The sequence below is a fragment of the Oreochromis aureus genome, linkage group 3 (genome assembly GCF_013358895.1).
Source record: "Oreochromis aureus strain Israel breed Guangdong linkage group 3, ZZ_aureus, whole genome shotgun sequence".
NCBI lineage: Eukaryota > Metazoa > Chordata > Actinopteri > Cichliformes > Cichlidae > Oreochromis > Oreochromis aureus.
Window position 1 is genome coordinate 48012694 of NC_052944.1, and position 22005 is coordinate 48034698.

The following is a 22005-nucleotide window of genomic DNA, read 5'->3' on the forward strand; positions in this document are numbered from 1 at the left end:
CCCAGTTTCTCATGTGGCCCCTTTGTAGAATTGATTGATCACCTCTGCTCTGAAGGGTGTAGAGTTCCCGAAAATGCTTTTAAACCATATTTCAGCTCCTAGGTGTCTGCACAGTGGTTACACTGCTGCCTCACACCAAGAAGGTTCAAATCCTGGGGCATGTGTCTGGGTACTTCAGTTTCCTCCCAGTCTAAAGACTTGCAGTGACTGGTTTGGTTAACTGGTGAATCTAAATCGCTTGTAGGTGTCAAGCAGAGTCTGAATGGTTGTCACTCTCTCTCTGTTCCTCCCCTTACCCCCAGACGGTTGCAGCAGATGGCTGTCCCTCCCCAAGCCTGGTTCTGCTGGAGCTCTTCCTGTTAAAAGGGAGTTTTTCCTTCCCAGTGTCACAAAGCGTTTGTGGTCATATGATTGTTGGGGTTTCCTCTGTATTATTGTAGGGTCTTTATCTTTTTTGTGAATAAAACTGAATTGAGTTGCGTTAGCCTCGAGTCTGTGAGGTGCTTACCAACAAAGACACACACGGAGCATTCCTGGTTCAGGAAGCATCAGTTTATTCTGATTGCAAATGTACGGGTGTTAAAATGTTCTCGCTGCCTCTGAATTCAGCCAAGCGCGTTCAGGCTGACGCACGCACACACACAACGCACTTTATTTTTAAACACTTCACAACATTGCTGGCTATTGAACGCAGCCCGGTACATACAGGCTGATGTTTCTTTGTTTTTCTTAAATGTTTTTTTTTTTTTTTTATTTAAAGTTTTAATATGTGTCTGCTGTTTGGCAGGTCGGCCATGAAATGTCGAGGTTATAACGCTCGAGCGTGCGCGGGCGCAGAGAAGCGTCCGGGAAGTCGCCGTTGGTCAGGTGGGACGCTGTCTTAGTCGTCCAGGAAGAAATAGTTCCCGCTCTTCTTCTGTTCCGTGTCCTGCAGAGAGATGAGGCAGAGGTCAGACTCTTTGATTCCTCACTGACATCACAGTTAAAGCTGTTTCTATTTTTCTGTCTACCTCTCTACATAAAGTTTTTCATGTAGTGCAGCAGCATATGTAATACTGGGAGGGCTACATTTTCTAATTATTATCTCTAATAAGCCCCAAGCTGAGTGGATGACTGCAGCTCAGATACTTTAAGCTCATAAGCTCGTGTGCTACTAAAATGACCACATGTAACGGTAGAAGAGTCGTCTTCAGTGAAACTGGAGGAGCGCTGTGATGCTTCCTCGGGTTTGAACAGATTCAGAGAAAATACTAAATGCCTCTGAGCGGGTCGAGGGACCTCAGGATTAGAGCCGTCAGGTCAAAGTTTGCTTGAAGGGGCGGAGCTAAAAGTGCTCAATATCTGCAAACTCGCGACCAAGAGGCGGGTACACGAGGTTCTTCAGCTGCGTTCACGCTGGCAGCACATCGCACGTCACCTTGAAGCCGACAACCGATCATCTGGGAACATTCCAGGGTCTAGTTGCCTAGGTAACCCTACAACACTTTTACTACCAGGTCGTATGTCGGTCTTCACTCTTATTGGTTCGCCTGTAAGTTGAGTCAAGTCTATTTTGGTTCCCACCCCCCTCGTGTCACCAGCTGTTATTTCGTCGAAAGTCACTGACTTTATGGTCTCTGGTCGCCCTGTCGCTTCCAGCGTGTACGCAGCTTCATCTTTATCACATATTATGTCATCTTGTTGCCTAGCAACCACCTTCCAGTGGGCTAAAATGACCCATTTGGAGTATTTATGCACCTGCAACACTTAATAACAGCATCGCATCGGTTTAATTTCAACAAAACTTGTTGATGTAAAACTTGCTATGCATGACATATGATGTCATCATGTTACCTGGCAACAATGGACTAAAACACAGCAAATCACACTGCAGCATGGGCATGTGTGACCAAGATAAAAGAGGATTATTTTGACCTGCAAAGCTAACAGTCTCCAAGAAATAAAAACATGGAGCTCTAAAAGAAGATGGTTTTGTTGCTTGTCCTCTTTAATGTACTGGTTTACACGTTTATTCTAGGTTTTATTTTTTCAGCAAATGGTTTTATTTGTTAGATTCAGCTTTAAAGAAATGTCCTTTGGGTTCAGTCAGGAATGTCGTAAATCAAAATAAATAGAGTTTGTGGATCTATCCACTGTATCTTTGTCATGTAAGACTCTCAGACTTGCATTCAGCCCGGCTGAAGCACAGCACCAATCACAGCTGGACTCTCCTGTGTGGAGCTCTGTGCATCCCTGACACCTGTCAAGCAGGGCGCAGGTCACGGTGATGTCACCATAGCTTTGTATCATTTGTAATGGCGTTGACGGGCGAGGACTTGTCATGTGTCACCACTCACACAAAACCTCCTCATCACTGCTGAGGAGGAGGAGGAGGAGAAGCCTCACACTGCTGTCCTTCAGTATGATCTGTGAGCGTCTGCACTGACGTCACTAAAATGCAGATAAAAACAGTCGTGGTCGTAAACCCGCATCGGCAAACCGGCTGCAGCGGCACCTGCGACAGGTTACAAAAATCAGGAAGTGCACGACTGGCTGAAACGACATCCAGGTGGACAAGATGTCACTTTTGTTGTGTGGCGAGTATAAACAGGCCCTAATGAGGCCGTTACAGGTTTTATTTGTTTGTGTCCCACAAGTCTCGCCGTGACCGTGGTAATGGCGACCTGTTCATAATTTCATCACATTTTATCTGTTACATAAAATTTTTGACCGAGAAATCTTATGTGCCACCCGTCTGTGTCATCACAGACACTCGTTTATACTCTGATCATTCACACAGACTCAAAAACCATGCCTGAAGAAGCTCACAGACAGAAGTGAACATCAGACCCAACTACAACGTCTCTAATCCTCTCTGCTGTTGTTGGAAAAACCTTTAAAAATAAGCTTTTGTTTCAATTAAACCTCGTTCGATGATTCTACTACACATACGTTTGAGGTGTGGTGAAAAATAAAGTGTTAATGTGTCATTAAAGTTACTTTTTTATGTTATTAGCTCAGCACAGTGTTTTCATGTCAAGAATCTGTCCATGTGTGACGGTCAGTGTGTTTAAATAAAGGTTCAAACAAACATGGAGGTCGGGTCGCGGCGTTACCTTGATGGAGTTGAGTTTGTTGATCCTCGGCCTGAAGTTGTTTGGATCTCTCCTGAATGTGATCTCCAGCAGTGACAGGAAGCGGTTCATCCCAGCCAGCAGACTCTGAGGCCTGAAAAAACAAACAAACATCCCATTACCGTGGCGGCGGTCGACGAGCTGACGAAGCAGCTCAGACTCTGCGACTCATCTTACGTGTTGGCCGAAGTCTTCTTGGAGGGAATCCCGTCAAACACGATGACTCTGTCGGCCAGGTAGGTCGCCATGATGAAGTCGTGCTCCACCACGAATGCTGTCTTCTTGGCGTGGAGGATGTACCTGCGAATAAAAGACGTGTCACAACAGCACCACACACTGGCAGAGACACGCGACTGCAATCAACAACGAGGCCTTCTAATTAGACCGCTTCAGGTCATCAAATGTGGACGTTTTCCTCCTTAATTACATATTTTGAGACATGACAGACACTTCTTACCATCTTCCACCGCTGCAAAGATTAACCAATCAAATAACAAAGAACACAAAAATACTGTCAAGCTGTAAATCATGCAAAGCTACTCACAGGGTCCAAGAATGACGCTGAAACGAGGAGATTACCTGAAATCTGATTATTGAGATGCGCTCTCGTCTGACTTTGTATCAAAGTAAAAAATTGAAAAGAAATCCTGAGTTTTAAGCTGCTCGCTGCGGATTCTTTAACACTTGTGTTTGAGGATAAACAGGAGGAGGGGGGCGGAGCTGAAAGAGGAGCAAGGAGAGGAGCTCATACCTCTTGATGACTCTGGCGGCCATCAATCGCTGCTCGGAGTCCAGGTAGGCGGAGGGCTCATCAATGAGGTACACGTCGGCCGGTTTTCCCAAACAGAGCGTGAGGGCGACTCTCTGCAGCTCACCTCCGGACAGGTTCTGTACCTGTGGGCGGAGCAGAGGCAGCTTCATCATCCCGTCCTCGTCGTATCTCATTAGAAAACGCTTTCTACCCACCAGTCGCTCAAAAAGTCTCCTTACATTTTATTTTAATTACATTTAAATCGAGGCTGATGACACACAAGTAACAAAATAAAATAGAAAAAGATGGATCAGCGCCTTATCCAGGATAAAGATCAGGTTAGTGTGTTTGTGTGTACCCGTTTAGACATCTTTGCGGGGATCAAAAATTGCAATGTTACTCTACTTGTAGTCACTTATTAGGACTAAGAGCCTGTCCTCACGAGTTTGAGGGCATTTTTGAGACTCAAAATGTGGTTTTAGTGTCAGGGTTACAGTTAGGCTGATGGTTAGGGTAAGCGGCATTATGTTAATTAGATGTCCTCACTAAGATATCCAAACGAGAATGTGTGTGTCTCTCTTACATCCTGGTCAATGATGCTCTCGATCTGCATCGGCTTCATGACGTCGGTGATAAACTGCGGGTGCGTGTAGGCGTCTCTGATCTTCTCGTGCAGCAGAGCTCGGACGCTGCCCTGAAAACGTAAAACACACTCGACTCCATCAGAAAACCTGACCTTGGTCGCTGCAGACAGACTTGAAACGTTTAATCTGATGTTTCAAATTTTAGTTTGTTTTTCATGATATGAGCAATGGTAAAAGTCTGCTTCAACTTTATTTAAACGTCTTTGGACTTTGAACCCTGGATTTCTGTAAATTCACAGTTTGCTGACTAAAATCAATCAGCAGGCTGAAAAGCAGTGAAACAGACGGATGATCCTGTAATGGGGCCGCGGTTAGAAAAAGAGAGCTGACCTTGAACTTGGGGCTGATGGTCTGAGGCTTGTAGCTGACGTTCAGAATGGGAACCTCGCCTGAAAGACAGAGCTCCGGGTCAGTGCGTATGTCCGGTTTAATCCGGCTTCATCTGAGAGAGAGACACTCACCTCCTCCGTCAGGTCTGAGCCCACCGGCCAACATCCTGATGAAGGTTGTCTTCCCTGTGCCTGGAAACACACATACACACACACACACACACTTTCAGACGTGCACATGTCAACTTTTTCATTTCTGTGAGAAATGCAGTTGTTCTGATGTTAGAGAGAAACAGTCAGAGGAAACAAAATGATCCATATTTTTATTATATTCATATATAATAAATTAATATTTTCATTAATCTCCTTCTTTAGTGCCATTTTAAATGAGCTTCGTCTAAGCTACGAGATTTTTTATATTTTTCAACTTTTCTTCTCCAAAATTAAATAAGTGACTAAGAAACATTACAGGTTCAGACCCGTTAATTTAGATTTTTAAAAATCGGCTTGGAAATGATAAAATATGTGACGGCCTCCGAAGCTGCTTCTAAATGAAACATCTGAAAGGTTCAATTTTAAAAAAGTTTTTAAACGTTGACCGATTTAGACTAAAACCCTCAGCGCGGCTCACCGTTCTCTCCCAGCATCACCATGATCTCAGAGTCTGTAAACTCTCCTCCTTTGATGTCCAGCGTGAACTCGCCCATCGTCTTCGACATGTCCGGATACTGAACAACAGCAAACAATCAAACATTCAACAAAGAAGCGACTCAGCTCATTTTCCTATGCTGCTTTTTTGCAAATTGTGCACAATAATATTTATTTTCATTTTTCTTGCAGTTTATAAAAATTAGTGTATCTCAATAATGAACGGACTTGGTCCTGTGGTGGGCTTTAACCCTTTAAGACCTACCATAGAACCAAGTCCGCCAGAGCTTATATTATATTTTTACATGCTGTAGTTCCATTTTTGGGAGCATTTCAAGTTGATATACATCAATACAACCATTATAGCCCAAATTTTAATAATATGTATGCATTAAGTGCATAGTAATTACATAAATTGCAAAAAAGTGCAATAAACTACAAAAAAATTGAAAATCGTTTTTGTTTTTTTAACATATATTTCTAGTTAGAGAAATTTAAGAGGCTTATCCCTCAAAACTGTAAATACAAAAAAGTTGCACAAACTAGTTTCCCATCACAGGAAATTTATTTTAAGTGTCTTCATAGTTTTATTTTTGAAATACACCGATTTTTATATACTGCAGGAAAAACGAAAATAAATATTATAATGCAAATTTGCAAAAAACCAGCATCTGCATCAAAATAAACTATTTCCAGCAGTGCAATTTGAGTTCTAAGCATCCCAGAAACGACACAGAAAGTCATAAAGTCAAACATAACTTTTAAAAACACCAGTATAGGCTCATAAGGCCCTGATGGTAAAAAACTACATTTCCGCAAAATGGCGTCACTTCCGGTTTCGGGCAGGTCACGGCGGACATGTGAAAGTTCGCGCTGATGGACGTAGGAAGTGTTACAAACAGCTGATCGGATCGGCAAAGCGTGTTTCTGGAATATTATGTTTTTTGATTTGATATACCTTTATTAGTCCCACAAGGGGAAATTTCGTTTTGTTGCTGCAAGTGCTTTTTATGGAGTTTTTGCAAAGCCATATGTGGAAGGAAACTGTGACCTAGGACAAGCTGATGGCATAATGTAAGTACAACTCCTCCGGTTTCATATGCAAAAAAAATTATTGCGCTAGCTTACGTGGTTGCAGTGCTACCGGGATTTAAAAATAGTTACGCAAATCGGAGCGTGCCTGCTCCAACCGGCTTTAAAGGGTTAATGACGACATTTCTAAACCCACAAGACTGAAAAAGCTCAGAAAAGAAAAGGAATCGGCAGATGAAGCAGTTATAGCCCCTGTGTGACAAAGCTTTTATTTTGAAAAGAAAAACATGACAGGAAAAGAAAGTGGTAGGGGAGGAAAAACAAAAAGAAAACAACGAGCTGGAGCAAATGAGCAATGATTCAGAGATTAGGCACATAAACTGACCTGGTAGTGCCTGAGTCTCTTGACCTCCTCCTCATTGGCCGTCTCGGCCACCTTGAATACCAGCGACGTCTCGCGAAACCTGAGATTCTCCGTGGGGACGTAACCGTCCAGGAAGATGTTGATACCTGGAGGAAGGATGCAGGAAGATCAGGACATGCTTTGGGTCCATTTAGCGACGGTGATATTAAGGACAAATACCACCACTCATTTCTTCACACTTTTACAGAGATGTGGTGCAATAATGTTTTTACCCTCTCTGACACTGAAGGGCATGGTAACGACTCCGTAGGCGCTCGGGACTCCGTACAGACAGCAGATGAAGTCCGACAGGTAGTCCAGCACGCTCAGATCGTGCTCCACCACGATGATGTACCTGCAACGCAACATTACGTTTAAGAGCGGCGGTGCACCTCCAGGGACCAAACTGAAGCTCTGAAGTGACAAACCTGTCGGGGGTGATGAGCGAGCGGATGGTGATGGCGGCCTTCAGCCTCTGTTTAACATCCAGGTAACTGGACGGCTCGTCAAACATGAAACTGCAGCAGAGGAGCAGAAACAAGAGGACGGCGGTCAGTCTGCGAGCTCGGATCTCAGCTCACAGACAAAACAATACGTTTGTTAAATATTAAATAAATAAACTTTCGGGCAGTTTCCTCACATGTCAGCCCTCTGGATGCAGACAACAGCACAGGCGAACCTCTGCAGCTCTCCTCCGGACAGATCCTCCACGTTCCTCTCCCGCAGGTGACTCAGATCTGCAGACAAACATGGAGACGCAATTAGAAATGTTGTTTATACGCAGCATTAGAAAAGAAAACAATCCAAAACAGGGGGAAGATCCCTGGGATTAAGCGCTGCTTTTGTGGGATTATTTTAAGAATAGGAATAGTTTCTGCACACAAGATGGTTTATCAGCTCCACACGAAGACAAACTTCCTTTAAATATGACCCATTAAATAAGTCTGTTCCAATGAAAGGTCCTGTGATGTGTCACATGGTCCTCACAAGAGTAAACAGTGTGTATCAACCTAAAAATACTAACACACGACTGTGTTTGTTCATAATGGCACTAAACTGTTTACAGTCGGGGTGTAAACGCTTCCACATGAAGGTTCTTCAGCTTGTAATTAAGGGAGAGTGTGTGTGTGTACCAAGCTGTTCGCAGACGAGGTCCTGTGTGTCTGTGTCATCTTTCCTGCTCAGGATAGCCCCTACTGACCCCTGCAGGTGGAGACGAACAATTACAACCGGCCCTCAGAGCAAACGCCCATGCCAACAGGAACAATATATTCAAGGAAAAGTCGGGAACCTTGACGGTCTTTGGGATCTGGTCGACGTACTGCGGCTTCACGATGGCCCGCAGGTCGTCCTCCAGGATTTTGGTGAAGTAGTTCTGCAGCTCGGACCCTCTGAAGTAGGTCAGGATCTCCTGCCAGTCTGGAGGATTCTGGGATTTCAAAGTACGGATCATTAAAACACAAAGCTTCCGATAATGAGGCCAATGTGTGGAAATGATCCCTGAGGGTGAAAAACTCCGGGGTCTGTATCAGATCCAGGATGATGAACTGAGTGTCTGCACTGAGGCCTAGTATAAGAAAACGAAGCATTACTTTGAATGTGAATCATGCAAAGCTGGGCTGACAGAGTCCATGTAACCATAACTTGGTGTGTTGTCCAGCACATGTCTAACCTGCACATGTAACAAAATTACAAAAATTCAAGAAAAACTGCAGTAAGTATCAGTAAGTCGTGGGTTTACAATGAATGAGCTGAACAACATGAGTAAATGAGTCAAAGTGAATTACAAGGGAGGGGTTTTGTTTTTAAATGGACCTTTAGAACCTAATCAAGAATTTCCTTTTGGCACTGGCTAAAGATTTCAACCATCATTAGGAGTTAGGAGAGCATTTCCTGATAAAGTTACCCGACCGGTCGGTGGAGGCACACCTTAATCTTTTCCTGTTGCTAAACCAATGGCCAGCAAACCAAAAATGGCAACTCCACCCAAACATTATCTCCTCAGGCCAGCAGCAACATGACTGCCGGCCTGTGAGTGTGTGTGCGTGTGTGTCATGTGCGAACACTCACATCGAACTTCCCCAGGTTTGGTTTCTGTTTTCCGGCCAGGATTTTCAGAGCTGTGGACTTGCCGATACCGTTGGTCCCCACCAGCCCCAAAACCTCACCGGGCCGGGGGATAGGCAGCCTGCACCCACACACACACACACACACACACACACACACACACACACACACACACACACTATAAACATCTTGACCCACCATAACAGACTTCAACATAAGCTAATAATCAAATAATTTCATCATTTAGTGTCAGCTTTCCTTTCAGATGTTGCTGCTTTGGTTTGTGAGGTTTTTTCTTTGCTGCTATGAAGAAATCCAACTCCAGATTTTTGGCTCTAAAACGACTTCATTGCTGAGCAATAATAATAATAATAATAATAAGCTCTTACTTAAACCCAAAGTCTTAGCGGTGTTTCTTTACATAGATGGGCTACCTGGGTATGTTTGTGTATGTAGAGACTTAAAGACTGATAGATCACTTTCCATGCTTTTTGAAAGTTCAACTGCTGGTATTGAACTAGAGCTGTGCTTCCTGTTATGAAGTGACAATTCTCGATATCATTCAGCTGCCTCTCTTGAATCAGGAATTACTCTGTCCAGCTCCATGAGCCCGTTAGAGTCCGCTTACGTAAAATGACGTAAATGTCATCATCAGACGGTTAAGACAAGGGTCCGTGCGGACGTTCGAATGCCGCTCTGTTTCAGTGACCACGCAGACTCGTCAGCGGAGAATTTACATGACAGCGCAGCAAATTCTCAGGAATGACTACATGGACAGCGGCTCTCCAGCTGTTCGTGTCTGCAACAGAGTATAGTCAGAGTACGGTGGTCGTACCGACTCAAACAGCACCATCACAGCCCTGGGTTAGGACCTCAGTGGAGAGGCAGCTGATTATTGCTTTTATTTAAAGTTTTAAGTATAAAAATCATTAACAGTTGAAACATTACTTTTATTATTTGTGTGGCTACAGCCACGTTCTCCCCTCCAAGGTCAACCTCTCACTTTTTAAAGGTCCTCTTGTTGTACAGAGAATGAGCATCAACTTGTTTCAGTCTGACACAAACTTCATGTAGAGGATCATCACTGCTGCTGAGAGCTGGCTCTCCGGCTATGAGCAGTAGCAGGTTCTCAGTTGAGGAGTCCAGTTTCCACCCAGAGGGCATCAAGTGAGGAGAACACTCACAGGGTTGTAGACCCGAGTGGACGTAAACTTCTGTTTACTGTTGAGATCATCACCGTGGAGCTCGATCCCCTTTCACAGATCCTAAATCTCCTCCAGGAAATCAAAAGAGCGATCTTCACTTTTGATTTCATCTCCATGGGGTAGTAAAGTCTCAGGGAGATTTTTTTGATTTGTGTGAACAAAAAAACTTTTTTCTCCTCAGATCCCTCGAGATGTTCCAACAGAAGTCCGTGTTGGACAGTGCTGCAAAACCACACCTGACCTGATGTGCAGCCTTCAGGCTAAGAATCTGTGGACCCTCCAAACGAAAACTGAAAGCTGGAGGCACAAATCTATTAACCAGTAATAACTAAAATTAAAATCATAGCACACGGCGGAGGTGATCAGAACTAAAGGAACGATCCAAGAATAACAGCTAAGCTGGAATTTAATTTCGACCTGTTTCCCGAGGTTTTTGTAACATGTCAGCGGAAACGCTGCTCAGCTGTGAGGAGAAGGTAAACAGACTGGAGAGGTTTATTGCCGTACCGGTGCAGTTTGAAGGAGTTGGCGCAGTATCTGTGTGTGGTTTCCTTCTCCAGGTTGCTGGGAAGGTTGACGATCGACAGTGCTCCAAATGGACATTTCTGCAAGGAGAAAAAGTCACGAAACAAACTTCAAAAACACACTCCTAATAGTTTAAACGTTGTGGCTAAAAGCAGTCTGAAAGGATCATTTCCTGCTAGATATTCAGGCGCTAAGATTACCTTGATGCAGATGCCACAACCTATGCACAGAGACTCCGAGATCCACACTATCTTACTCTGTGGAGTCACCTCAATACACAGTTTACCTGCAGACACACACAGTTTACGTTTAGACACATTTCTCTTTAACTCTAGTTTGTGCCGTCGGTGCGATCATCTCCACACTCACCCATACGGACGACCGGGCAGCTCTTTTTGCACTCCTGACGGCATTTCTTAGGTTTGCATTTGTCATGGTTGACGATGGCGATCCTGGTGTTCTTATCCGCCATGATTGAGGGAGGGAATGATGGACCTTAGCACCTGTGGAGCTGGAGAAACAAATCGATATCTGAGGAGCTGGTTTTGAGAAAATATGATTAAACGTACAAAGAGAAACAGGAACAATTTATTAACTGAGTCATGATTAGCATGCAGCTCCCCAAAACCATCCAAAAAGTCTCTAAATGTGAGTGCAGCAGTCGGGGTCAAACCTGCGTCCCCATGCACAATGTTAACTCTGCTGAAACAACACATTCAATTCTGAACAAACGCTCGTTTTATCCAACAATAGAGTGCTGCAGATCTCCTGGCTAAACCTCTGGCTGCATTTAATACCTGCTGTCTTTAATTCTGATCCTGGTCTGGTGTGTGCGTATCTAGGCCCCCAGGAGTCCGGCCCATTTGAGCTTTGCAGTCTTTTGAAAAGAAAGAGCGAGCCACACCAGGGTCCATTTAAAATTCTGCCCTTTCATTGTTGCTTCACGTCTGTACGCATATGTCTGGAAAATACCCACTTCAACTCATTTAAACAATCTGTGCCCAACTTTCTTTTTAGTTCTGCATTAATTTAACTCACAATATTAATTATTTTAACTAGCTGTATTCTAGCTTTAATGTAGCATGACGGGCGGTGGCGACGAGCATCAAGCTAGGGATTTCTCCTCCAATAACGTGCTGATCTGTGGTGTATACATATGCCGAATTAATAAACTACTCATAAACACTTTAAAAATGTCTTGGAATTATAATCTCATGACTGTCTGCTACGGTGAGTGATGTGAAACATCATAACTTGGGAGATTTACGAATGGAGTTTGGCGCATGATCCTGTCGTTAAAAAGAAAACGTAATATTTTCAGGGCCCGTGTCTCAGCAATACGAGCAACCGGGGGAACCCACACCATCAGACTCCCAACAAGCCTTAACCATACAATTACACTGGATAACGGACCAGTTTTAAAGAGGCGCTAGTCCGGTGGAAGCGAAGTTTAGGATGTTCACTGGAGAATGCTAACGGCTAGCTTCACGATATTAGTAGCGGAGGCCCAGCAGCCCGACATCTGCTCGTTTCTGTGGCAATAAAAACGTCAAAAGCAATAAAATCCAGGGCGATTAGTACACAAACTCACCCTTATCCGGCTCCAGCTACCCGGTTAAGAAGGGATTAGAAGAGAAGACACGTTTAGAGACAAAAACTCCGGGGTGAAACTTCTGTTTTTTTCCAGCAACGTGTTCCTCTCACGGGCTGGAAGCCGGCAGGAAAGATGGCGGGAGTCGCAGATAGCATGCGACTGTTTGCTCAGCGCTGACGTGTATAAGAAGCGACGCTGAGGCGCAAAAAAGTGGGAGATTCGAAGTGTGTAAATAGAAACGGATTTAAACTATTTTGGATGTGCAGCCGCATGTCTGATCCACTGATACGACACCCCGGAGACCTGTACTAACGCGTCTGTGAGTCGGCTTCAATAACTGTGGCGTAGATCGAGTTTTAGTGGTTTTGAGAGCGTTTAGAGTTGAGAAATGTCAGCTGCTGGCGACTAGCTAGTGTCATAAATAACCCCCAAATAAGTCACTTTTTAGCTGAAATGGACGCGCTAGCTTTGTCATTTATACGACGAAGTTTACCAAAAGGTCCCCTTACTCCTAAACAGGACTTACATTTTCTGTATTTTCTATTAAATGGAAATAGAGCTCGAAATGTTTAAAATATGCATAAAGGTTTGCGTCTGGTTAAAATCTAGTTAAAACAGATGGTACCAGTAGTGATATTTATAAGCCGAACTTTACCTAATGGTCAGCTTATTAGTAAAATACAGTTATATTGGCTTCGTTGATTAAGTTGTATTTACTAAGTGTGAATAAACCTTAAAATATCGAAAACATGAATAGACTTTGGTCTTAGGTTACTGGTCTCCATGAACCTTTTGAGAAAAACGCGTCAGATTTTCCATCAGAGTGTGCTGAACTTGTGTTTTTTGTTTTAAAGTATGGCGACACCGAGCAAGACACCACCTGGAGCTGACCCGAAGCAGCTGGAGCGGACCGGGACGGTTCGGGAGATCGGCTCCCAGGCGGTGTGGTCCCTCTCTTCCTGTAAACCTGGTAACTACTCCCTCAGCCCCCCATGCATACAGTCTGCTGTGTGTACAGATGACTGTAAACGTCTTTAGGAAGTGGACACAATCTCAGAAATTGTGTTATTTTTCTCTTTGGAGGTGTTCATATGCATATCCACATTTTCACAGCGTAGTAAGCAGTTTGCCTTACTGCACAATTGCCTAGTTTGGATCAATTTCAGAGGTCGTTGGGATCAATTCTAGTTTGATGTGTTTGGCCTCTATGTGTCCAGGTTTTGGAGTGGATCAGCTGAGGGATGACAACCTGGAGACCTACTGGCAGTCGGATGGGTCGCAGCCTCACCTGGTCAACATACAGTTTAGGTAGCATTTTCCAACTTCTCTACAAGAGAAATTAAAGTAAACCTGGAAAATGTACATTATCTTTAACTGGAAGGTGTTGTTCATTTTATTTGTGTGTGTGCTGCTGCTGACAGAACCTTACTCTTTTGCTTTGTCATTAATTCACTTTCTTTAATATGTGACCTGTGGAGTAAAGGAGGAGGACAACAGTGAAGATGTTGTGCATTTATGCTGATTACAAGTCAGACGAGAGCTACACCCCGAGTAAGATCTCGGTGCGAGTTGGCAATAACTTTCACAATCTTCAAGAAATCAGGGTAAAGCTTTGTGTATATATCTCAAAAAATGAATAATTAATAAAAAATAATCTGGTTAATAAATTTCATCCAGAGGTTTCAAAAGCGCTCAGACCCTCCTCTTCCTTGTCTTCCCCTCTGCAGCAGCTAGAGATGGTGGAGCCCAGTGGATGGATTCACATCTCTCTCATGAATCCGGTAAGAATTAATTTTTTTCCAACCTTTAAATGCTGCATTTTACCAAAACAGGACTCTGTAACATCCTGTTCTGTGGTCTCTGTTTGCATTTCTGATTGTCTCTGGTCGACAGGGTGTAACTGAATGTAAAGCCTTCGATCAGGGGACAGAATCCAGTCATTTACTCACTGTGGAACATTTGCAGGCTTGCCGTCTGTATAAACGTGTAGATGCAAATACTGACACCCAGCCACAGTGACTGAAAGACGGAGAGAGACATTTGTGCCCTTATTTTGCACTTTTTCCCATAATGGCCAAAGTCAGGGAACTAAAGTCGCTGTGCAGTTAACTACTACACCTACTGATTAGGAAGTGTACAGATTTCAGTGTTTCTATAGAAGGAAACAACAGTACTGAACCATTTAATCACTGCCTTCATTGTCTGTGCTGAGCCGATGTGTAGTTGGCATTCAAGGGAGGTGCAGGTTGTAGAAGTAGGCTGTAATTTATTATTCATACCTTCTTTGCACTTTTTATCCACTTTAAAGTTTATTGTGTTGTGTTTAGTGCTGACAGGGGACAGTTTTCCAATTTCATTGTACTTTTGTACTAAGTGTGAATGTGCAATGACAATAAGAGTTATCTTAAAATCAAGAGAACAAAGAAGTTCAGTAAAAATGTGTAAACAAACAAACAAACAAAACGTGAGCCGGCACTCAGACATAACATTCGACCACTATAACAAAGTTTTTATGTTAATAAATGCAAGCAAATAAATGTAATTTGGAATCTTGATTCAAAAATAATATTGTGCTTTACACTTTTATTCTTTGTTTTTAGTAAAACAGTAAATTAAAAAATTCATGGATAACAGCAAAAATTATTTGTTAGCATTAAAAATGATCATTTTATGAGCACTGGGTGCTTCTGCTTGTACACATTGGTGACTTAACCATTACAGAAACATAAAAAGTAAATTTGATAATTAAAAATACTGTTCATTTAGGGTGGCATAAACCTTACACTGGGCAGTGGTCTGATAAATTTGTGAAGCACTGTTCCTGCATAATAGATGTAATGGAGAAAAATAAGGCAGCGCTTCTCCACCTAAGACTTGTGGGGGTCTTTACATGCCACCAAGTGCAGTAAACTACAGCTCTTATGATTGGACAGTGAACATATACTTGAGTGTTTTGGGGGTTTTTTTGTTTTGTTTTTTAATCTCAGGGGAGCTAGAGATAGGTTTTTGTAAATTCATGTGTTTAAATACGGTTAAAAATGTTTAAAATGTCACTACGACATTAACAGAATGTAAAAGAAAAGTATGTGTCGTTGTTATGTAATACCAGTTTGTACCACAAGATGGAGCAGTGAGTCAGTCTAATGAATGTAGCAGTCGCCAACCCCTGGGCCACGGACTGGTACTGGGCCATGAGAGTTGAGACTCAGGTGTGAAATTTATGGTTTTCAACGTTTCTATCGGTTTTCATCGGTTTCCCTGGGTCTTTTCCCATGTGTTATGAATAAATCTTCTTTTTTGGGGGGGGTACTGGTACTGCTTTTTTTTTTGTTGTTGTTGTTGTTGTATTTATCCGCGACACCTTAAAGGCCAGTCCGTGAAAATATTGCTGGACATAAACCGGTCCGTGGCACAAAAAAGGTTGGGGACCGCTGTTGTAATGTTTATTTAAGCAGCACATTCTTCTCTATGGGAGCACCTAAAACAGAAACATTGAACTTAAACAGAACAGCACCTGCTGGTAAAACGCTGCCTCCCGGTGGTGAAAGTTGTAGTTAAAATTGGCAGATTATAAGTGTCTTTAAAGAAGTGGCTTGATGCTCGGTCACTCTGTGTGTGCGTGCGTGCGTGCGTGCGTGTGTGTGTATTTTTCAGCGCACAAACGAGCCCATCAGCACGTTCATGATCCAGATCGCCGTGCTGGCCAACCACCAGAACGGGAGAGACACGCACATGAGGCAGATCAAAGTTTACACGCCTGTGGAGGAGAGCTCGATCGGCAAGTTCCCACGATGCACCACGGTCGACTTTATGATGTACCGGACCATCAGGTGATCTGGACGTGACCCAGGAACCTGACAGACTTATATCTGGAGCTGCTGCAGATAATTATCAATGAGAGGAACACCAGTGAAGCTGCCAATGTTGAATATTTAAAGATGTTCAGTCAGAGTCATTGAGCCAGTCAGTGTTGGTTTACATGCTTTAGCAATGAGTTTCCACACAGAGTGAATGCTTTGATATGAATTTGGTTCCTAAATTTAACCTTTTTGTCTCTCGCAGTATAATAAAAAAAAAAAAACAACTTTTGTGCCTACACATTGTTTCCTGATGTGGATTGTTAATAAAAAGGTAAAAATAAATGTTTCAAAAATCCAGAATGTGACTGTGTTCTTGTAGAAAACAAACTTTATGCTGTAGCTGTGCTCAGTCTTATGCTTCTTGGTTTAGTCGCAGATGTTGTTGCTTTACTTGAAGAAAATGAGGTTTGAAAACGGTAATACGTTGAGATACTTGCCATGTTTAGTTTTAGCCATTACTGTAGATACAGTTTTATAATTCCTGCAGTTTCAGAGGCTGACTCATTTGCAGGAGTTGCAGTTGTTGTACATATTGCTGTGGTCTCATTGGGTGCTGAATATATATTTATTTGCAAGTGTTGTTTGCATTTGCTGATTATGTATTTACAGATTTTTAACTGATTAGGAGGTAACGGATAAAAATGCAAACTACGAACAGACCTATGTTGTTTAAAGTTACTAAACAGTGTCTACTTCAAACTGTTCTTCCTGGTAAAAGTTAAAGTCTGTTAACTCCTCCCTCTTCTACCTGAAGCACAGCAGCTCCAGTCTGTCCACATATTTTCTGGAATAGTTTCACCACTATGTAACAGAAACTCACAGAGTCACTCTTACTGAGAAGGAGAAATGGCGCAGAAAGATCAGCTGGATCGAGAAATGTTCTCTTGTTGGATCTGTTTGGATCTACTGAAGGATACTGTGACTATTCCCTGTGGACACAGCTACTGCATGAACTGTATCGAAACCCACTTTGATGAAGAGGACAAGAAGGGAATCCACAGCTGCCCTCAGTGCAGGAAGACTTTCACACTGAGGCCTGTCCTGGAGAAAAACACCATGTTAGCAGAGTTGATGGAGTTACTGAAGAAGACTGGACTCCAAGCTGCTCCAGCTGATCACTGCTATGCTGGACCTGAAGATGTGGCCTGTGATGTCTGCACTGGGAGGAAGCTGAAAGCCATCAAGTCCTGTTTATCTTGTCCAGCCTCTTACTGTGAGAAACACCTCCAACCTCACTATGATGCAGCTCCATTAAAGAAACACAAGCTGGTGGCCCCCTCCAAGAAGCTCCAGGACAACATCTGCTCTCTTCATAAAGGCCATGAAACAGTCCCAGCTGCAGCAGAAAGGACTGAGAAGCAGAAGGAGCTCGAGGTGAGACGACTAAACATCCAGCAGAGAATCCAGGAGCGAGAGAAAGATGTGAAGCTGCTTCAACAGGAGGTGGAGGCCATCAATGGCTCTGCTGATAAAGCAGTGGAGGACAGTGAGAAGATGTTCACTGAGCTGATCCGTCTCATCCAGAAAAGAAGCTCTGATGTGAAGCAGCAGGTCAGATCCCAGCAGGAAACTGAAGTGAGTCGAGTCAAAGAGCTTCAGGAGAAGCTGGAGCAGGAGATCGCTGAGCTGAAGAGGAAAGACGGCGAGCTGGAGCAGCTCTCACACACAGAGGATCACAACCAGTTTCTACACAACTACCCCTCACTGTCAGCACTCAGTGAGTCTACACACTCATCCAGCATCAATATTCGTCCTCTGAGGTACTTTGAGGATGTGACAGCAGCTGTGTCAGAGACCAGAGATAAACTACAGGACATTCTGAGAGAGGAATGGACAAACATCTCTCTGACAGTCACTGAAGAGGATGTTTTACTGTCACCAACAGAGCCAAAGACCAGAGCTGGATTCTTAAAATATTCATGTGAAATCACACTGGATCCAAACACAGTGCACAGAGAATTGTTATTATCTGAAGGGAACAGAAAAGTGACATTAATGAGACAAAAACAGACTTACTCTAATCATCCAGACAGATTCACTGATTATTATCAAGTCCTGAGTAGAGAGAGTCTGACTGGACGTTGTTACTGGGAGGTGGAGTGGAGAGGTGGTGGAGTTGATGCAGCAGTCGCATACAAGAATATCAGCAGAGCAGGAGAGTCAGATGAATGTGGATTTGGCTTTAATGACAAGTCTTGGTTATTGAGCTGTGACAGAAAAAGTTGCAAATTTTTGCACAACAAAGTCCACACTGCCCTCTCAGGTCCTCGGTCCTCCAGAGTAGGAGTGTACCTGGATCACAGAGCAGGTATTCTGTCTTTCTACAGCGTCTCTGAAACCATGACTCTCCTCCACAGAGTCCAGACCACATTCACTCAGCCGCTCTATGCTGGACTTTGTCTTTTTATTGATCATGGAGACACTGCAGAGATATTAAACTGAAATAGACAGAAGTCACTGAGGGACAGCTAGTTCCGGTTTCTTTGGTCTCCATCATTGTTGTCAACAGTGATGGAGATTTTGAAAAGAGGTCATAGTGGCATCAGAAAGTAAATTCTGCTAGACCGAAAACAATTTCGAATTAGCTTGTATGGAGAAGATCATAAAATCTAATAAAAATGAACAAACATTAATGAACTTCAGTTTTTATATCAAGAAGACACTAGTATTATAAATATAATTGTTTTATTATGAATAGTATTGTTTAAGCTCACAGATGAAATGTTACACTCTGAATAAGACTTTTAATTTCAGTCCTTCCAGCACACAAAGTCACACGTATTCTACTAGAGAAGATGTGGATTTTATAGAGACTCAGTCTGAAGACTTGCTTAATGGAAACCCTCCTGTGTGAAGTTTGTTACATGTTTGAACTGATACGTGCTGATTTTCTTTCTTTTTGTTGTTCTTGATTTTTGTGTTTTAACACAGAGGAGTTATTTGGTTATTTGAAGAAATATTAAAAAGAAAATCTTGATTCGAATCATCTGCTGCTGTGGCGTATGTAACTCATTACTGGTATTTCTTTTTTTTATATATCAGGTGTGGCTATAACTCAGATATTCTGCTGGTCTGTTTTCTGTGTTCTTATCCCTAACCTTAACCGCAAGTGTTTTCCAAACCGATTCATGATAAAAAAAAAAAAAAGTAAAATAAATGTACATGTGTAGATTCAGTCCAAACGGTTCTCATGTTCTCTCCTGTTTCCGAACGCATAATATAGTGACGTGTTGAGTGGCCGAAAGCGTAACATACCAACAATTTGTCTCATAGCGTAGTATGTTACGTTTTGGGATGAGAACATGTTGGAAAAACCAGCAGAAGCCCCAATGTAGTGTTTCTGACATGTGATCGGGTGAGCAGCCTACAGCCCGCCTCCAAAGTCTCCCAGTGATTACGCAGATGAGAAAACTGATGTGTTTGTCAGAGAGTACAAAGGTGTTCAACCATGAACTCAGCACAACAAGTGAAACACACACACACACACACACACACACACACACACATACACTCTAAACCCTGATCTGACTCATGCAGATGATTCAGTATCTTTCTGTGTCCTTCCTGTTTAGCTGCTTTTGGACGTACCCTGATTCTCTTTCTCTGCTTTGGTTAAGCAAACAGGTTTGATTCGTTGGTCATGAGTGACGTGTTTAGCAAAAACAAACAAACAAAAATTTGTTGTTGGAGATTGTCCCTCATTTACAAATTTCCTCTGGCTGCAGAAGTTGAAGGAGAGACTGTCACTGCGTGCTTGTATGATTTTTTTTTTCGCCACACAACTGTTATATCCAGGACTTTTATGGTTACAGTAGTTGCTGTATCTTATCATAGATAGATTTGTTTGGTTGTAGTTCCAGTGTCAATAGTAGTAGCAGATGTTACTATATTTGAAATTATTAAGTTAGTTGCAGAAGTTGCTGTGGTTTTAGGCTTGTTTAGTTTAGTTACAGTCACTCTTTGCTGCTGGTGTGGCTGTAGTTTTAGTTCTAAATTTAGTTGCAGTAGTTCTTGTGTCATATAGCAGATGTTGTAGTACTTGGAGTAGCAGACTTGCAGACATTGCCATGACTAATAGCAGATATCGCTGCAGCCTCCTTCATTCGTTACAGAATTATCCATGCTTTCCTGTAGGTGTTCAGGGCTCACAAAATCGCTAGCCCGACGTCCCGCAGCTAGCGATATCTCTAGTAGGGCGACTAAAATCTATCTCAGCCCCGCCCGTCGGGTTATCATATAGCCCGTTGGGCTACTTCCAGGTTATACTCGGCACAGATGTTCCTGTACACTATGTCGGCCACTCGGTTATGGCGTTACATGTATGTCTTGCCTGCTAGCATCTTGCACCCTGCTGTTATGTGCTGGATTGTCTCTGGGGCATCTTTACACAGCCTGCACCTGGGGTCTTGCCTGGTGTGATAGACCCCAGCCTCTATGGATCTTGTACTCAGAGCTTGTTCTTGTGCTGCCATGATTAGTGCCTCTGTGCTGTCTTTCAGTCCAGCTTTGTCCAGCCACTGGTAGGATTTCTTCTTTATCAGCCACCTCCTTTATCTGCCGGTGGTACATACCATGCAGGGGCCTGTCCTTCCATGATGGTTCCTCCTCTTTCTTGGGTTTCTGCTGCCTGAGGTATTCACTGAGCACGCTGTCAGTTGGGGCAATCTTCGTGATGTATTCGTGGATGTTTCTTGTCTCATCCTGGACTGTGGTGCTGACACTCACTAGTCCCCGGCCTCCTTCCTTCTGCTTAGCGTACAGCCTCAGGGTGCTGGACTTGGGGTGAAACCCTCCATGCATGGTAAGGAGCTTTCTTGTCTTTATGTCAGTGGCTTCTATCTCCTCCTTTGGCCAGCCTATTACCCCAGCAGGGTACCTGATCACGGGCAGGGCGTAGGTGTTGATAGCCCGGATCTTGTTCTTACCGTTCAGCTGACTCCTCAGGACTTGCCTGACCCTCTGCAGCTACTTGGTGGTTGCAGCTTTCCTAGCTGCCTCTTCCTGGTTTCCATTTGCCTGCGGGATCCCCAGGTACTTGTAACTGTCCTCTATGACTGCAATGTTGCCCTCTGGTAGTTCGATCCCCTCAGTTCTGACGACCCTTCCTCTCTTTGTTATCATCCAACTACACTTCTCCAGCCCGAATGACATCCCGATGTCACTGCTGTATATCCTGGTTGTGTGTATCAGTGAATCGATGTCTCGTTCACTCTTGGCATACAGCTTGATGTCATCCATGTACAGGAGGTGGCTGACAACCGCTCCGTTTCGTAGTCGGTATCCGTAGCCAGTCTTGTCAATGATCTCACTGATGGGGTTCAGACTATGAAGAACACCAATGGGGAAAAAACATCTCCTTGGTAGATCCCACACCTGATGGTGACTTGTGCTATGGGCTTGAGGTTGGCCTCCAATGTTGTCCGCCACATCCCCATTGAGTTCCTGATGAAGGCTCTCAGGGTCCTGTTGATCCTATATATTTCTAGGCATTCCAGGATAATATATATATATATATATATATATATATATATCTATACATACATACATACATACATACATATATATATATATATATATATATATATATATATATATATATATATATATATATATATATATATATATATATATATATATATATATATATATATATATATATATATATATATATATATATATATATATATATATATATATATATATCCCATCTTCTGCTCTAGTCACCACACAAACCTTTTGTTTAAAGATGCTTGGAGACTCCTGACCAGACCATTCAGGAAACAGACTTGAGGGTTCGGTTTCTCATGGTGGTGATTGAGGGTCAGCACAGATGG

General features: G+C 43.1%; 3 protein-coding genes across 3 annotated transcripts; 2 read left to right on the plus strand and 1 right to left on the minus strand.

The window, feature by feature from the left end:
- Positions 1-530: 530 nt before the first annotated feature.
- Positions 531-12459, minus strand: abce1 (ATP-binding cassette, sub-family E (OABP), member 1). Its single transcript, XM_031756775.2, has 19 exons — positions 12309-12459; positions 11087-11228; positions 10918-11003; positions 10700-10797; positions 8991-9108; positions 8212-8349; positions 8054-8123; positions 7561-7657; positions 7349-7438; positions 7154-7275; positions 6903-7027; positions 5469-5565; positions 4970-5029; positions 4839-4897; positions 4448-4558; positions 3865-4007; positions 3291-3413; positions 3096-3207; positions 531-928 (listed from the first exon to the last, which is right to left on the minus strand). Exons 2-19 carry the CDS (start codon positions 11187-11189, stop codon positions 881-883), a joined length of 1800 nt encoding a protein of 599 aa, XP_031612635.1. The 5' UTR covers positions 11190-11228; positions 12309-12459; the 3' UTR covers positions 531-880.
- Positions 12460-12479: 20 nt separating this feature from the next.
- anapc10 (anaphase promoting complex subunit 10) lies at positions 12480-16471 on the plus strand. The gene is made up of 6 exons (XM_031756776.2): positions 12480-12630; positions 13166-13281; positions 13529-13619; positions 13795-13915; positions 14039-14092; positions 15966-16471. Exons 2-6 carry the CDS (start codon positions 13167-13169, stop codon positions 16143-16145), a joined length of 561 nt encoding a protein of 186 aa, XP_031612636.1. The 5' UTR covers positions 12480-12630; position 13166; the 3' UTR covers positions 16146-16471.
- A 447-nt stretch (positions 16472-16918) lies between these two features.
- On the plus strand, positions 16919-19335 carry LOC116333526 (tripartite motif-containing protein 16-like). Its single transcript, XM_039609421.1, has one exon. It carries the CDS (start codon positions 17018-17020, stop codon positions 18611-18613), a length of 1596 nt encoding a protein of 531 aa, XP_039465355.1. The 5' UTR covers positions 16919-17017; the 3' UTR covers positions 18614-19335.
- The last annotated feature ends 2670 nt before the right edge of the window (positions 19336-22005 follow it).

Coding starts and splice junctions, on each gene's coding strand:
- abce1 (XM_031756775.2), bottom strand. CDS start 11,189: ATGGCGGATAAGAACACCAGGATCGCCATCGTCAACCATGACAAATGC. Junction 10,798..10,917: donor GTTGTGGCATCTGCATCAAG/GTAATCTTAGCG, acceptor TTCTCCTTGCAG/AAATGTCCATTTGGAGCACT. Junction 9,109..10,699: donor AACTCCTTCAAACTGCACCG/GTACGGCAATAA, acceptor GTGTGGGTGCAG/GCTGCCTATCCCCCGGCCCG.
- anapc10 (XM_031756776.2), top strand. CDS start 13,167: ATGGCGACACCGAGCAAGACACCACCTGGAGCTGACCCGAAGCAGCTG. Junction 13,282..13,528: donor CCTCTCTTCCTGTAAACCTG/GTAACTACTCCC, acceptor CTATGTGTCCAG/GTTTTGGAGTGGATCAGCTG. Junction 13,620..13,794: donor CTGGTCAACATACAGTTTAG/GTAGCATTTTCC, acceptor TGTGGAGTAAAG/GAGGAGGACAACAGTGAAGA.
- LOC116333526 (XM_039609421.1), top strand. CDS start 17,018: ATGGCGCAGAAAGATCAGCTGGATCGAGAAATGTTCTCTTGTTGGATC.